The sequence below is a fragment of the Haemaphysalis longicornis genome, unplaced genomic scaffold, assembly GCF_048455015.1.
Source record: "Haemaphysalis longicornis isolate Haplotype H1 unplaced genomic scaffold, Haemaphysalis longicornis Haplotype H1 scaffold_2, whole genome shotgun sequence".
NCBI lineage: Eukaryota > Metazoa > Arthropoda > Arachnida > Ixodida > Ixodidae > Haemaphysalis > Haemaphysalis longicornis.
This window is the reverse complement of record NW_027526295.1, coordinates 194,030,909-194,043,200: the sequence shown is the minus strand read 5'-3', so window position 1 is coordinate 194,043,200 and position 12,292 is coordinate 194,030,909. Positions and strand designations below refer to the sequence as shown.

Genomic DNA, 12,292 nt, shown 5'->3' with positions numbered 1-12,292 from the left:
TCGTTAAGAGTGTAGTTTCTCCTCATACGCAAGCATTTTTCTATCTGGACTGAGCGCAAAACAGACTACAATCAACAAAACTGGAGAAGTTCATTTCACGAACATGTCACCTATTATTTACTGCTTTGTCAGAAACTTTGCATCAGGGCACGATAAATATGTGCCAAACCCCGCAATCGTTTTGCATAACTGGCAATGTAGGGGCAAATTAAACCCAACAGTGCCAAAAGACCTTGTGAGAAAAACCACGAGGTTAAAAGTTAACATCGCACAAGATTAAAAGCCTGTTTAACCTTGTGAGAATCCTTGTGGGAAAAACCGCGAAATTTTACCTTGAATACCCATGTCAGGACAGAGGACTGCTACAGCTCGTGTTGCCGTGTACGGCCATGTCGGGCATGGCCCAACAACAGACCACAAATGGTGAATAATGCCACACAAATGTGGCACCTTTGCGCCATGACTCACAGAAAATGATAGAAACGTGCGAACAGATAGACATTGGTGTCCCATAAGTTTTCCCACACTACGATTTGCAATGCCACAAAGCAAGAATGGCAAAACAAACTGGCAAAGCTTGTCCAAGCATTTTTCTAGAACAAACAGTATGGCAGGGCATGTAAACTTAAAATGAATGTTAGTGGGAACTTCACCTGAGCTCATGTTTATTTAAAAGACACGAACTTCAGCTCTTCAACATTATCAAACAGATTGTCTGACAACAAATGCTGGTCAAGTTTGTTTCAGCTCTGATTTCGATCAAATATTTTCCATTGTTTGACACGCACTGTCAAAAGGTTAATGTGCGTGAGCAGGAGAGGTATATTTTCTTTTACAGTCGGCATGTGCTACATGCGACAACCAGAGGTAAAGAAGTCAGAGGTGAGTGGCGCAGTCAGCGATGCAGTTAGTCCACCCCTTTAGGGAATAGCATAGGTATTTTCTACACCTTCTCCTAGGTGGCAGTAATGCCCCTGCTTGCATTACTTTATGTAGCCAGTCCCTCTTCACGCATTGCGATGCATTTTTTTCACATCATGGAAAAATGAAAGAGGAACAAGAAACACGCCAGCTTCAATTACTCACTTTTTAAGAAAACCAAGCATTCTTTGCCATTGAACAAAATCTGAAAGAGCTTGGAAAGGTGCGAGCTTTCAGTTAGCACAGCGAGACGTTCAAGTCGTGAACTTGCCTCGTAGAGGTGCCAAGCCAGGTTGGTGCAATAGTGCCACTGCTTCGCGATGGTGGTGTCCGGCGGGATGTTAGGGGCGGTGGCCGCGGCAGCGGGGGCCGGGCTGGCTCCGCCCCCTCCGCCGGCCGGACCCCCACTCGCCGGGGTGCCGCCCCCACCAGCCCCTCCCGGAGGAGGCGGAGGGGGCCCCGTTGGGTGGCTGTGCTCCACCAGCTTGTGCAGAAGCTCCCGCAGAAACTTGCACAGGGGCACCGTCCACTCTGCAAGGGGACGCAGCAAGTGGGGAAAATAAACCCAAGTTCACATGTGCAATTGGTATCCACCCAGGTCTTTTGTGCAAACTTTTTCCCTTTAATGTGAACGCGAAAAATTTACGTCCCCCCGCATATACTTCCCCGTCCTTCGGTATGAAATAAACAGTTGCAAGTTTGTGTCTCGTCCTGTCCACTTGTCATCCTTATGCCATCATACCACCTGGTCCAATTCAAGATCATGCAGAACCAACTTGCCCCTATTATCAGCTTTTGAAATGTGCCACACTTGTGAAAAAGCAAAAACTTTACTGTACTTCTTCATAACTCCAAAGTACATTTAGATGCGACAGCCTTCAACAACAATAAAGGAAGGCCTACAGTTGCTGGTGAGCATGTGAAGCAGGCCGGATGCTAGCTGAGCATTTGCCCTAGTAAACCATCGTTGTGTAACACTGTCTCCAAGTGGGACAGCCCAGCTGCCAATAAGGTGTCAGGCGAGATGCTAGTAGAGTTAGCGCCCCACTTGAAACATCTTACAACTATGGATGGGTATCGGTTAAAAATTTTAACCAGATTAATCGGCGGGCTTTAATCGGCTAATTGATCCATTAATCGGTTGCATCGGTTTAGGAAGAAAATTTTAAAAATAATATTTAATTGTAATAATACTAGTATCATAATAAAATAATATCATGCTGCTCCTCGTCCTGCTCCCATAAATTTCAGATGAGGCAAGCAGAACTTCACCATGGCACTGATGGGGGCAAAACGCTTATTACTTAGTTCATTATTTGCCCTATTGCAGAATTAGGACCATCAGCCCTCACTATGGTTGCAGAGGACCATCAATTAATTATGGTTTATTTACCCCATAGTTTGTTCACACAGGGGTAAAACGGTGCATGTGACTGCTTGGCGTCTTTTGTACGGTGTAAATTCATATTCAGAGTAGCCATTTCCTGTCTATCTTGGCTGTCAGCTAGCGGTTTTAATCGCTATAATCTCTGATCATACTTGCACCGTTTCCTGTCATGACGTAAGGCAGGTTATTTGAACATGAATATGATCCTCGACACGCTTGCCTACAATTTCAACTTGACATTTTTGTTTTACTTGGCCCACGTGTCTTGAACTGATAAACCGGTTAAAAAAATTAATCGTGGCTAAAGCATTAATCGATTAATCGAAAGGTTGGTCAATCAATCGCCCACCCCTACTTACAACCCTGACAGCATAAAAACAGAAGAGGAATTAGTGAAGTCAGCTGACAGGCAAGAGGGAGGTAAAACATTTTTTTCTTAACTGAAGTCCTAGTGAACTCTTTCATGTGTACCAACTTATTTGACAACTCTCTCGTTCTCTCTGGCAACACAAATGCTGTCAAGTTTGTTTTAGCTCTGATTTCAATCAAGCATTTTGCATTGTTCAACACGCACTGCCAAGATATTTATGTGTGTGAGCATGAGGAGTCTGTTACCTCCATTCCTGTTGCTGGGACGAAAAGCAGCATTTTTAATGAAGCACACGTGTGTTTTGCCTTGATGCCCTCTTAGAAGTTCCCTTGGAAGAAGCAAGGCATCAAGAAAGACCCAACACTTCCTGCTTTAAAGGAAACAGCAACACCTGTTAAACCTTTGTTCAAGCACTCCCATTCCACAAGAAACATTAACCCAGCCCCACAAAGAGGTCCATTTCAGCAATAGATGTACTATAAGCGCTCGGCCGGGCCAGATCTGTAAGCTCTGGTACATTCCATAATCTATCGAAGACATTTTGAACTATGCGTCTGCTCTCATTTTTGATTCTGCTTTACTCTATTATAATAAACACAATGTGGCTGTCCTCTGGTTATTTTTTTTTGCTTTATTTATTGTAAACGAAACAGTAAACTGAGCTTTTTCTTATTAATAGAGACTACTCAAGCAACAGTTACTTGCAGACTCTACCTCTCTGTGCGCGAGCTTTGCACCAATAAATAGCTGACTATTTCGGGAAGCAATTTCAGGACAAACATTGCATTAACTCCTTCCAATATAATTATATATGCCACACCCCATGAGGAGTGTATGTTCCTCACACTAAATTTATCCCTAAGAAATGGGGCAAACACTGGTGGTGCCTCAAAAATTGCATTATGTCAAACAGTCCTTTTCAAATCGTAGCAACACCAATGTCAGAATCCTAATTCTCTTCTTCCATGCTTTGCACAAAAACTGGGGTTGTATAATTCCACTAAGTAAGTGATAAAATAAAAAAACTTGGGTTAAACTGCAAAACACAGCCCAAGATAACACTTCAACAAGCCCACTGCAGTGGGCCCTCAAGTCTGCGCTCCCAAATGATGCCACGCACAGTACCTTGGCAGGGGTCCGGGAGCTGCCGTTTCTTCATTTTTGCCTCCGAGATGGCGACTTGATAGACTGAGGTCATCTTGATGAACCAGGCAGCCCGCAGCATGGGCACTGAGAACTCAAACAGTGTCAAGAAGATTTCTTCCTTTTTGTTGAATATCGGAACCTGGAAAAAAACCAACAAATCCGCAAATTGCACTACAGAAACACTGTAAAGGCCTAAACAAAAACATGTAACTGGGCTGAAACAAGTACTGAGGAATAAGTCTGCAGGCAATAATGCAGCCAAATTATGGCGCTGTGATTACCTAGTATCCCTTCCAATTTGAACTAGTTTAACGGGTCGATGCTACATCCTGGGCTATAAGCTGTGCCATAGTGGAGGGCTCTGGATTACTTCTGACCCCGTGGGGATCTTTTGTGTGGGGAATTCTCAGCACAATGAAGTTTTCTTTCTCTCTTTATGCACAAGCGTCTGAAAAGCGGCCCCCACAGCTTTGATCTAACCAGCATCTTTGGATTTAGCAGCACAATGCCTTAGCCACTCCGCCACCCCAGCAGGTCTTTCGACTTATAAACTGTTCAGCGCAATGTACGACAGTACCCACAGCACAAAAAAAAATTAACTTAAAACACTCATTGATGCTTACAAATGGGTGAAATCTCACGCGTTTTTTTTTCTCTACCCATCTTCACAATAGTCAAAGCAGAGACAAGAAGAAACAACAAAATTAAATTGTATGCCCTATCAAACCGGAGAAGATCTTCACAGATGGTGTTAAAGAAGAGTTGAGGACTTTTCTGGGTGTTCTCTGCATAGGGTTGCCATCTTCCTCAGAAAGAAAATGTGGAGGGAAAGGTGGGTGGAGGTCTATAGAAGGTTGGATTTGTGTTGAAAAAAAAGCACACCTTTTTTTTCTTTTTCCCTCCTGTGCAATTTCCCAAGTATAGAGATACCACTGGCCATGGCCGCAGTTCGTTCTGCTGTTCCTCCTCTTAGCCTCCCTCCATCTCAAGGAGCGCGCTCACCGGCACATTTTCTCTGCGCGTGTGTTATCGCGCAGCTTGTCGACACATTTATCACCGTAGTTGCTGAACTGATGCTTATAAAACACCTTCCACAAAATAATCGCAGCACCATGGCCAAAAAAAACAGCCAACGCCAGCCAGTTTTAAGTACGGACTGGTAACTGGCCCAGTGTCTAAAAAACCTTGGTCGGGCCAGCAAAAAACTGGGCAGGTGGCAACCCTATCTCAGAAGTACACAATGCCCACAAATTAGACACTGTGTACTGCAGAGAGCAGACATATTCACCCCACACACCCCTCCTCCTTCCCCTGGCAATTGGAGGGACTAACTTTTTCAATTAAAAGCAGATTCGGCAAAATAAATTCAGCAGACTTTCATCGTATTTAATTTAGTGTAAACCAAAAATGCTGAGACCTGTTTAAGAGCAGATGCAAACTGCACTTATCATTGCAATGAGCACCTGCTCTTTCGTTCATCGGAAAGAGTTGTTAAGATGCCCTACCTTCTTTGCCAGGCTGGTGAGTGGTTTTGAACCAGCAAGGTCTCGAAACCAAGCCTCAATGGCATTCTTTGACCTGGCTGTGACCTGGAAGGCAAAGTGAACACGTTATTCGGTTGCGCAGCTCTCCAGGCATGGCAAAAAAAAAAGAAAGAAAACGTGTCACCCTTTGCTACACCAATTGCATTAAATTAATTAGCTGTTAAACCCTGGACTACTATTTCATGAAACGTGTCAAACAAACAGCCTGCTCGCTCGCCATCTCATTTGTACCAACATGATCTTGTTTATTGGCCCCCTGTATGTTTTTTCCTACTGAGATGTACGCAAAGCCACTGGTTTAACTGAACTAAAACTGAAACAAACATAACCGCAGTGTTTGGCTTGAAAATAACTGCTTTTGCTGGATACCCCCCAACATAATAGCAATGATTGGGTTTGGAAGCCTTTAGAGACAAGCTGCACAACATGAAACGACTACGACCATAAAATGTGCATGGTTTCTGCGTTTTTCGATCATTCCAGAGCTTTTTTCGAGCAGCACATGCTGTTCCTGAAACACACAAGGCATTTAAGCACAGAGATCAAATTTCAGGCAATGTTTCGCTTACCGGCCAAAAGTGTTCTTTTGTGTTGATTTGTTGCCTCTTTCGACCCGAATCTTGAATCGTGTTGAGCTCTTGCTTTTTCGAGAGAATTGCGCTGAAGAACGCTCCAAACTGAAACATTGACGGAACACACGCGCAAAGAGTGACGAGACCAAGTACGAGACCAAGTATTCAACCAAGCCATCCGGAAATACAGCGCAATCAGAAGAGGAGTACGGGAATGGCTCTTCGCCTTTGCAGAGTTGTGAGAAACTTACCTTCGCGGATGTAATGTTGGCATTTCTGGCGGAACCATACTGAAAACAGAAGCGAGATCGAAGGTTACGAGCCACACTCAATGTCTACAAGACATATGCGGAGGATCGCTGCTGGGAATTTAAAAATACATGCTGGTGACAGTGCCAACAATAAAGCCGCAATTCGACACCCCATGAAAATTGGCATAAAAGGTCGCCTGTCATGCACCCTAGGACTTACTTCGTCGCTGATCTGAGGATTTGTGATGAACCCCTGTTTCACGTTTATCGCAGTCAATTCATCCTGAAAGAGAAAAATGCGCAACATGTTTCCGCGCTCCAAAGGATGCGGCGCAGAATTACGACTCTAGTTTTGCATCGTTAAGTGCGTAAACAATTCAAGAAACAGCGAGACCCGGCACATAAGGCCAAAGCAAGGGCAGGGAAACAAGTAATACTGCCTTTTTTATTTGCTTTCCCGCTGTTCTTTGCGGGAATCGGCGTCTCTTCGACGAGTATAAGAGTGTACACAAGTTTTGAAATCGAGGAGCACCGTTCTAGGGAAAGTACCGGAAGAGCGGACTAGAGCGTAGCAACAATACAGCGTGTATTCCTACACGCTGGTCATCACAGCTATAAACCTAGTCTTGCCTCTTTTTGTTTTGGATCCTGTGGGTAGACGTCTGGAGGTCCCAATCGCGGCCGTTTTAAATGTCTTTTCTCGAAGAGCCACGAAGGCGCGGCCATTATTGTGTGGCTCGCCGCTGGGTTCGAGAACGCGCCGACAGGTGTCTGTTGCTGTAGGTTACCAAAAAAGTTTTGAAGGGAGACGTCGCCTTTCAAACGTTGTACACCAAGTGTGCCTCTTTGACAGAAGCATTAGGCTGAACCTTACCACTTCTTTTAGGCAAATCCAAATCGCGCAATGACTTCAACAGGTTGCCATATAAAAATATTTGTATATATAGGCAATAGAAAGGCACCGTGCTTGTCTGCCTTTGTGGCGCAATCGGCTAGCGCGTTCGGCTGTTAACCGAAAGGTTGGAGGTTCGAGCCCTCCCAGAGGCGGCAATTTTTTTTCTTTATGTGGTAGTAAAACTGAATTTTACCAGTTTTATGCCATGCAACAGCACGTTGGTTCGTCACGAAGTCAACTGACTATATCGAAAACCATAAATAAACATGTCCCAAGGAATATTGTAATCCAAAATTACTTCCCCCACACAATTTTTTTTTTCTTGGATGTGGTAGTAAAACTGAATTTTGCTATGAGGACAATTCAATGTGTCAGTTTCATGCCATGCAACAGCACGTTGCTTCGTCACGAAGTCAACTATCCAAAACTATGAATAAATGTCACAAGGAATAATTGTAATCCAAAATAATTTTGGATTACAATATTCCTTGTGACATTTATTTTTCACCTGAGTTGCTTCCCCCACACAATTTTTTTTTTCTTGGATGTGGTAGTAAAACTGAATTTTGCCATGAGGACAATTCAATTGTCAGTTTCACGCCATGCAACAGCACGTTGCTTCGTCACGAAGTCAACTGACTATATCCAAAACTATAAATAAATATGTCACAAGGAATATTGTAATCCCAAATTACTTCCCCCGCACGGAATTTTATCCCCTCCACCGGGCGGGTGCCCTAACAACTGCACCTGTTGTTTTAATAAAGATTTGTTTCATTCATTCATTCTATGTGAAATCTTTTCTAAACAAACCTGGTTATGGATCGTGTGGTGGACAAGTAATGAACGCCTCAAAGCTGACTGGGCAAGTGGATGATGCAACCGTTGTTTAGATAAAATATACTGATTTCAAGAAACCCGCAAGCTTCCATCTAGAATTCCCCCAGCAAAAGTTATAAGCAAGCCATTTTTTTATTTTAAACTTATGGAAACAGCTAGCATGAAAACAGATGGAATGAATGGGGTCAATAGGACGAAGCGCTGACTGGCTTATTTCTGTGAATGGCTTATAAGGCCGGCCTGAGGGGCACAAGCAAATAAAAAACATACACATAACTAGGTGAGCATCAGACAGGTATCTTTTCTTTTTTTTTTTTTTTTTGTGCCAATGATGAGCACGTCTTCCACATGTGTCATCGCGTCCATGAATGTTGTATGCATGCTTCACAAATCTCCGTTAGACCTCGTAAGTTTTATTTTGCATTGCTCGTAAGGAGATGTGCACCCACAGTTTTTTATAATGGGCAGTGAGGAGACTGTTTGGTATGCATGCTTTCCTGTTCCAATGATATTAATGTTTGCCTGTACCTAGTGGTCACTGTACGCAAGACCCCCAAGTTCAGTGCTCAAAAAACTACCTGCATGCTTTGTTTCTGCACTATCTTTTTTTTTGTTTTGCGACATGCACTGGATAGATGTTTATCTTGCTTTTTCCTTGTGGCTGCGGCTAAGCTCCAACACAATTGACTGTAGATGATCAGATGTCGAAGCCGGAGGAGCTTGTTGGCATCTTCCACGAGTGAAAACAAAGTTTCAGGAATTGTTATTTAATGATAGGCAGACTCAATAGCCTTGTGCATTCCCCCTCATCAGGCACAAAGCCCATACTGCCACGGCCCCCAGCTTTTATCTCCACCAGCTTATCGACAGCAGTTTTCATTAAAATTGGCATGATTGTTATATCTGACATGGCAAAATCTTGGTTTCCAACAGGCAGCACTAAAAAACACTTACTATTCGTAATATTGAGACAACGTAGACTCGGTTAGAATTGGCTGTATGTGCACTGTTTACAAATGTGGAGAAAACACTTCAATGTGGAGGACGCGCTAAAAATGTGGAAAAGACGTCTTCAGCTCCTGCTGGGTGCCACACCGCCTGTCGTCTTCATATCCACATACCCTTTGTGAGACTCCGTGGAGCTTCACCAAGGAGGGCTGCTCCATAGCAATATACAACAATTAGTTACCAACTGACACATATTAGCTACCACATGATTATCATGTTGCACTCAAGAAGACCTAGAAATTGTTCCTTATTGGTGACACACGGAAAATGCATATCTCAACGCATCTAAATATAAAGTAAAGTCTTTTGTAAGCATGTCAGTTCATCTATTAGTAAAACTTCGTTACAATTAAGAGACGTTACGACAGACACTTCGTTGTAAAAGTCATTTGAGAATGGTTTGGTTGGTTTTCCTCTGCTCTCCACCAGGGACACTTTGTTACTAAAGGCAACTTTTTTAAGTCCCTAGAGTAAATTCTTCACCATTTAGAAGAGACATGATGGAAGAGGTGCCTAGGCTTATATGAAAGACCATCTGGAAAACAGCCCTAAAGATGAAGCTTGGGCTGTTATCCAACATACAGCAGAGGTTTCAGAACCTTTCGAGGAGTTCGTGTCAGCAGATGTGGATTTCCTGTGCTCTGAGGAGCTTACAGATCATGAGATCCTCGTGCATGTAAAGGGTGCCCTAGAGGATGAACCAGATCTAGAGGATGACGGCAACGAGGATTTTGCAGGGCAGAAAGTGCCAGCAGTTCAGGCTCACAAACACCCAAGAGCACTTCAACAGTATTTTGAGAACGGGAAGGCTTGAAGTGAAGTGCTTTACCTACAAAAGTTGGGAAGCAATTCTGCAGTCCTGTAAAAACTACGATGAATGACTTCTTTAGGCCATAGTGAACATTTTCTTGCTGACCTGGATAAATACACTATGATGAAAATGGATAATAAAGCGGGACTAATCTAACTCCATGGTGCACTTTTAGAATTTTGGTTACCTTCCCATGTCACCACCATTTGAACCAAGATCTCACAAACTTTGGGGTATTTATGATGAGTTTACGATAAGAAATACCCAATTGAATTCAACCAGCATCCAGGAATTTGCATATGTAATGTCTATCCATCCTCAACTCAAATATGTAAGCCCTGTACCTAAAATGTTCAATCAACTGTTATAGAAGCTGTGAAGGACAGATCGAGCAACACACTCTATCCCTAGCAACTATGATAAGTTCCTGTAGCATAACCCAGATTATGCATGATAATTACATCTATTTACTTAAAATTTGCTGTTCCATTGTGCTATTCTGTTTCACAAGTATACGTTTATGGTAATAGCTAGGCTGTCACCATCACCTCTCAAAAGACCATTGTGCATGTCAAACACATGCTTAACGATTCCAGTTACTTGCACATTTTCGGGTGCATTTCCACAGTTTTAGCTTTTTAAACAGCTCTGCCCTTCCATGTGCCATCCCACCATGGAGTGATTTGCTTTGTAGTATTGTTTCCTTAGCAAACCTTTATTCCTAGCTGCAACCATGTACTATAATTAAGAAATAAAAAAAATTGCAGTTTTGCCGTCTTAATCTGTTGACTAATTGTTATTGCTTTTTCATTGTCGTTCCTCAAGTTGAATACTGGCCACTGTATTGCACTTAATTGCATCTACAAAGTACACTGTGTGCTTACAAGACTTGCAAGCTACTACATTATTTGCACTTACACTAATTTTACTGCAAACGCACTATTAGCCTATTTTGGCTGATTTCCCTGATGTAGCAGCTCAAACACTTGAAGTGTCTTTCATGAAGCCAGAAGTATTTTACAATTAATGGGATGCCCGCGCAAAGATAACTTGATGTGCAGCAGAGAGAAGGGGCAATGTGAGCTTGCAATGGCCCAATCTTCAAACTATCATCACTGTACGTCAACGTCATCAACCCGTATTCAGAGCTCGATGCACTTCGAGAATGATGTTGCTTGACAGGTCGTAACGCTCAACTTCAAGGTCGCCTAACGTTAATCGTAAACATAGGATATTAGGCCAAACATTACATTTTGAGGCCAGGGCGCCGACGTCAACCAGAACGTATTTTAAAAATTTTCATTGTACTTCAGGCTGCAGATCTCAAAGATCTGCAGCCTGAAGATCTCAAAGCGAAACGCTAGGCTGAAGCTGCTGCACATACTCAACAGTTGCTGCTAGTCTAGCAAAATGATACATACCCATGGGCACAGTAAAATATATCAGTGGACGACACTTAACGATAGGGAATGTATGCTGCTTGACACGATCTCTTTAATTGTGCATGGTCCATTTGAAAATATTCTCAGCTGGAGAGAATCAGTGGTCTTGTGACTTTCTCCTCTCCTTCACATTGAAAGAGCTATGTATACACTGTTGTTGAAGGAGGTGCGTCATGCGTAGTTTGCTTTGGTTGAATCGTACCGTTCTTTATCATCGGTGCAAGTGCATACTTAATTCTTCATACCTACCATCTTCATACCAAGCTTGTTTCCTATTTGCCATTCTGAAGCTTTTGGCTACTGAAACCTTACTCCATCTGAGGATGCAATGTCCCTAGCTCTGGAAACTTGCACGAACCTTACACTGCTTGAATCTTGGCATTTGCTTCATACAAAACCAGAGGCTGCCATTGACCCAACAGTATGGCCGAGCACTACCTCAACGACGAGCGAGTTGGCGCATGCTCTAAAATCTACCGCACATCCATACCGTGCATGTCTCGAAATTCAGAAAGTCTGTCTTTGCACTCGACACCTTTTAACAGCGGAGCTGTTTAAGCTTGAGCTTTGTCTGGTGGCGTTAGCAAAAATAGATACCAAAAAATACTGCACCGCCTGTAAAGGGTGCACGACCGCAGATAGGGTATTTTTAACAGTGAAGCTGGCTTTCACCCCTGCTCAAGTGTGAGCACAAGGGGCATATGTGTATGCGCACCCCTTACTATACCATTTTAAACGTGACAGTCTTTCTTGGGCTACCAAAACGAAAAAGAAAAATTGCCACAGCTTGCACTTGTGGTGCAAGACTGGAGAAACAGCGGAGCTGGGGGTTGAGAGCGAGAGCGAGAGGGAGAGTTATTTCATAACTAAACGTGGGCCATGAAACGGTACTCCGCAAGGTGTCAAACCACTGTTGCACCCTCTGTGTTCAGAGGTGTGTAGGGATCAGACAACGGCTAAAGCGCGAGACACATGGACGACTGGTGCACGCGATTCGTATGCGACTGATTGTTAGGACCAGTTTTGGCGTCGTTTGCTGGTCGGAGGAGGCTCATGACGTGCGACTGGCAAGCCAGATGCAGTCAAGCCATCGTTGCAATCGTCG

The 12,292-nt window shown here is 43.4% G+C and overlaps 1 protein-coding gene and 1 non-coding gene across 12 annotated transcripts in view; one reads left to right on the top strand and one right to left on the bottom strand.

Annotated features, from left to right (window-relative positions):
• LOC144169729 (mediator of RNA polymerase II transcription subunit 12-like protein) overlaps positions 1-6,989 on the bottom strand; it is a 114,383-nt gene extending 107,394 nt beyond the window's left edge. For 8 of the 11 annotated variants that reach the window (XM_077699043.1, XM_077699049.1, XM_077699045.1 and 5 more), the window contains exons 1-7: positions 6,822-6,972; positions 6,412-6,474; positions 6,192-6,230; positions 5,938-6,045; positions 5,330-5,413; positions 3,804-3,963; positions 1,193-1,452 (exon numbers count right to left, since the gene is read on the bottom strand). In XM_077699043.1, the coding sequence (XP_077555169.1) occupies positions 1,193-1,452; positions 3,804-3,963; positions 5,330-5,413; positions 5,938-6,045; positions 6,192-6,230; positions 6,412-6,474; positions 6,822-6,917 (810 nt within the window). In that variant the 5' untranslated portion in view covers positions 6,918-6,972. Of the gene's footprint in view, positions 1-1,192; positions 1,453-3,803; positions 3,964-5,329; positions 5,414-5,937; positions 6,046-6,191; positions 6,231-6,411; positions 6,475-6,821 lie in introns of all 11 variants that reach the window. The other 3 variants (XM_077699046.1, XM_077699050.1, XM_077699048.1) reach the window with 1 other exon arrangement.
• Positions 6,990-7,164: 175 nt separating this feature from the next.
• Positions 7,165-7,238, top strand: Trnan-guu (transfer RNA asparagine (anticodon GUU)). Its single transcript has one exon. It is a non-coding gene; the product is annotated as a tRNA-Asn (tRNA).
• Positions 7,239-12,292: the final 5,054 nt, after the last annotated feature.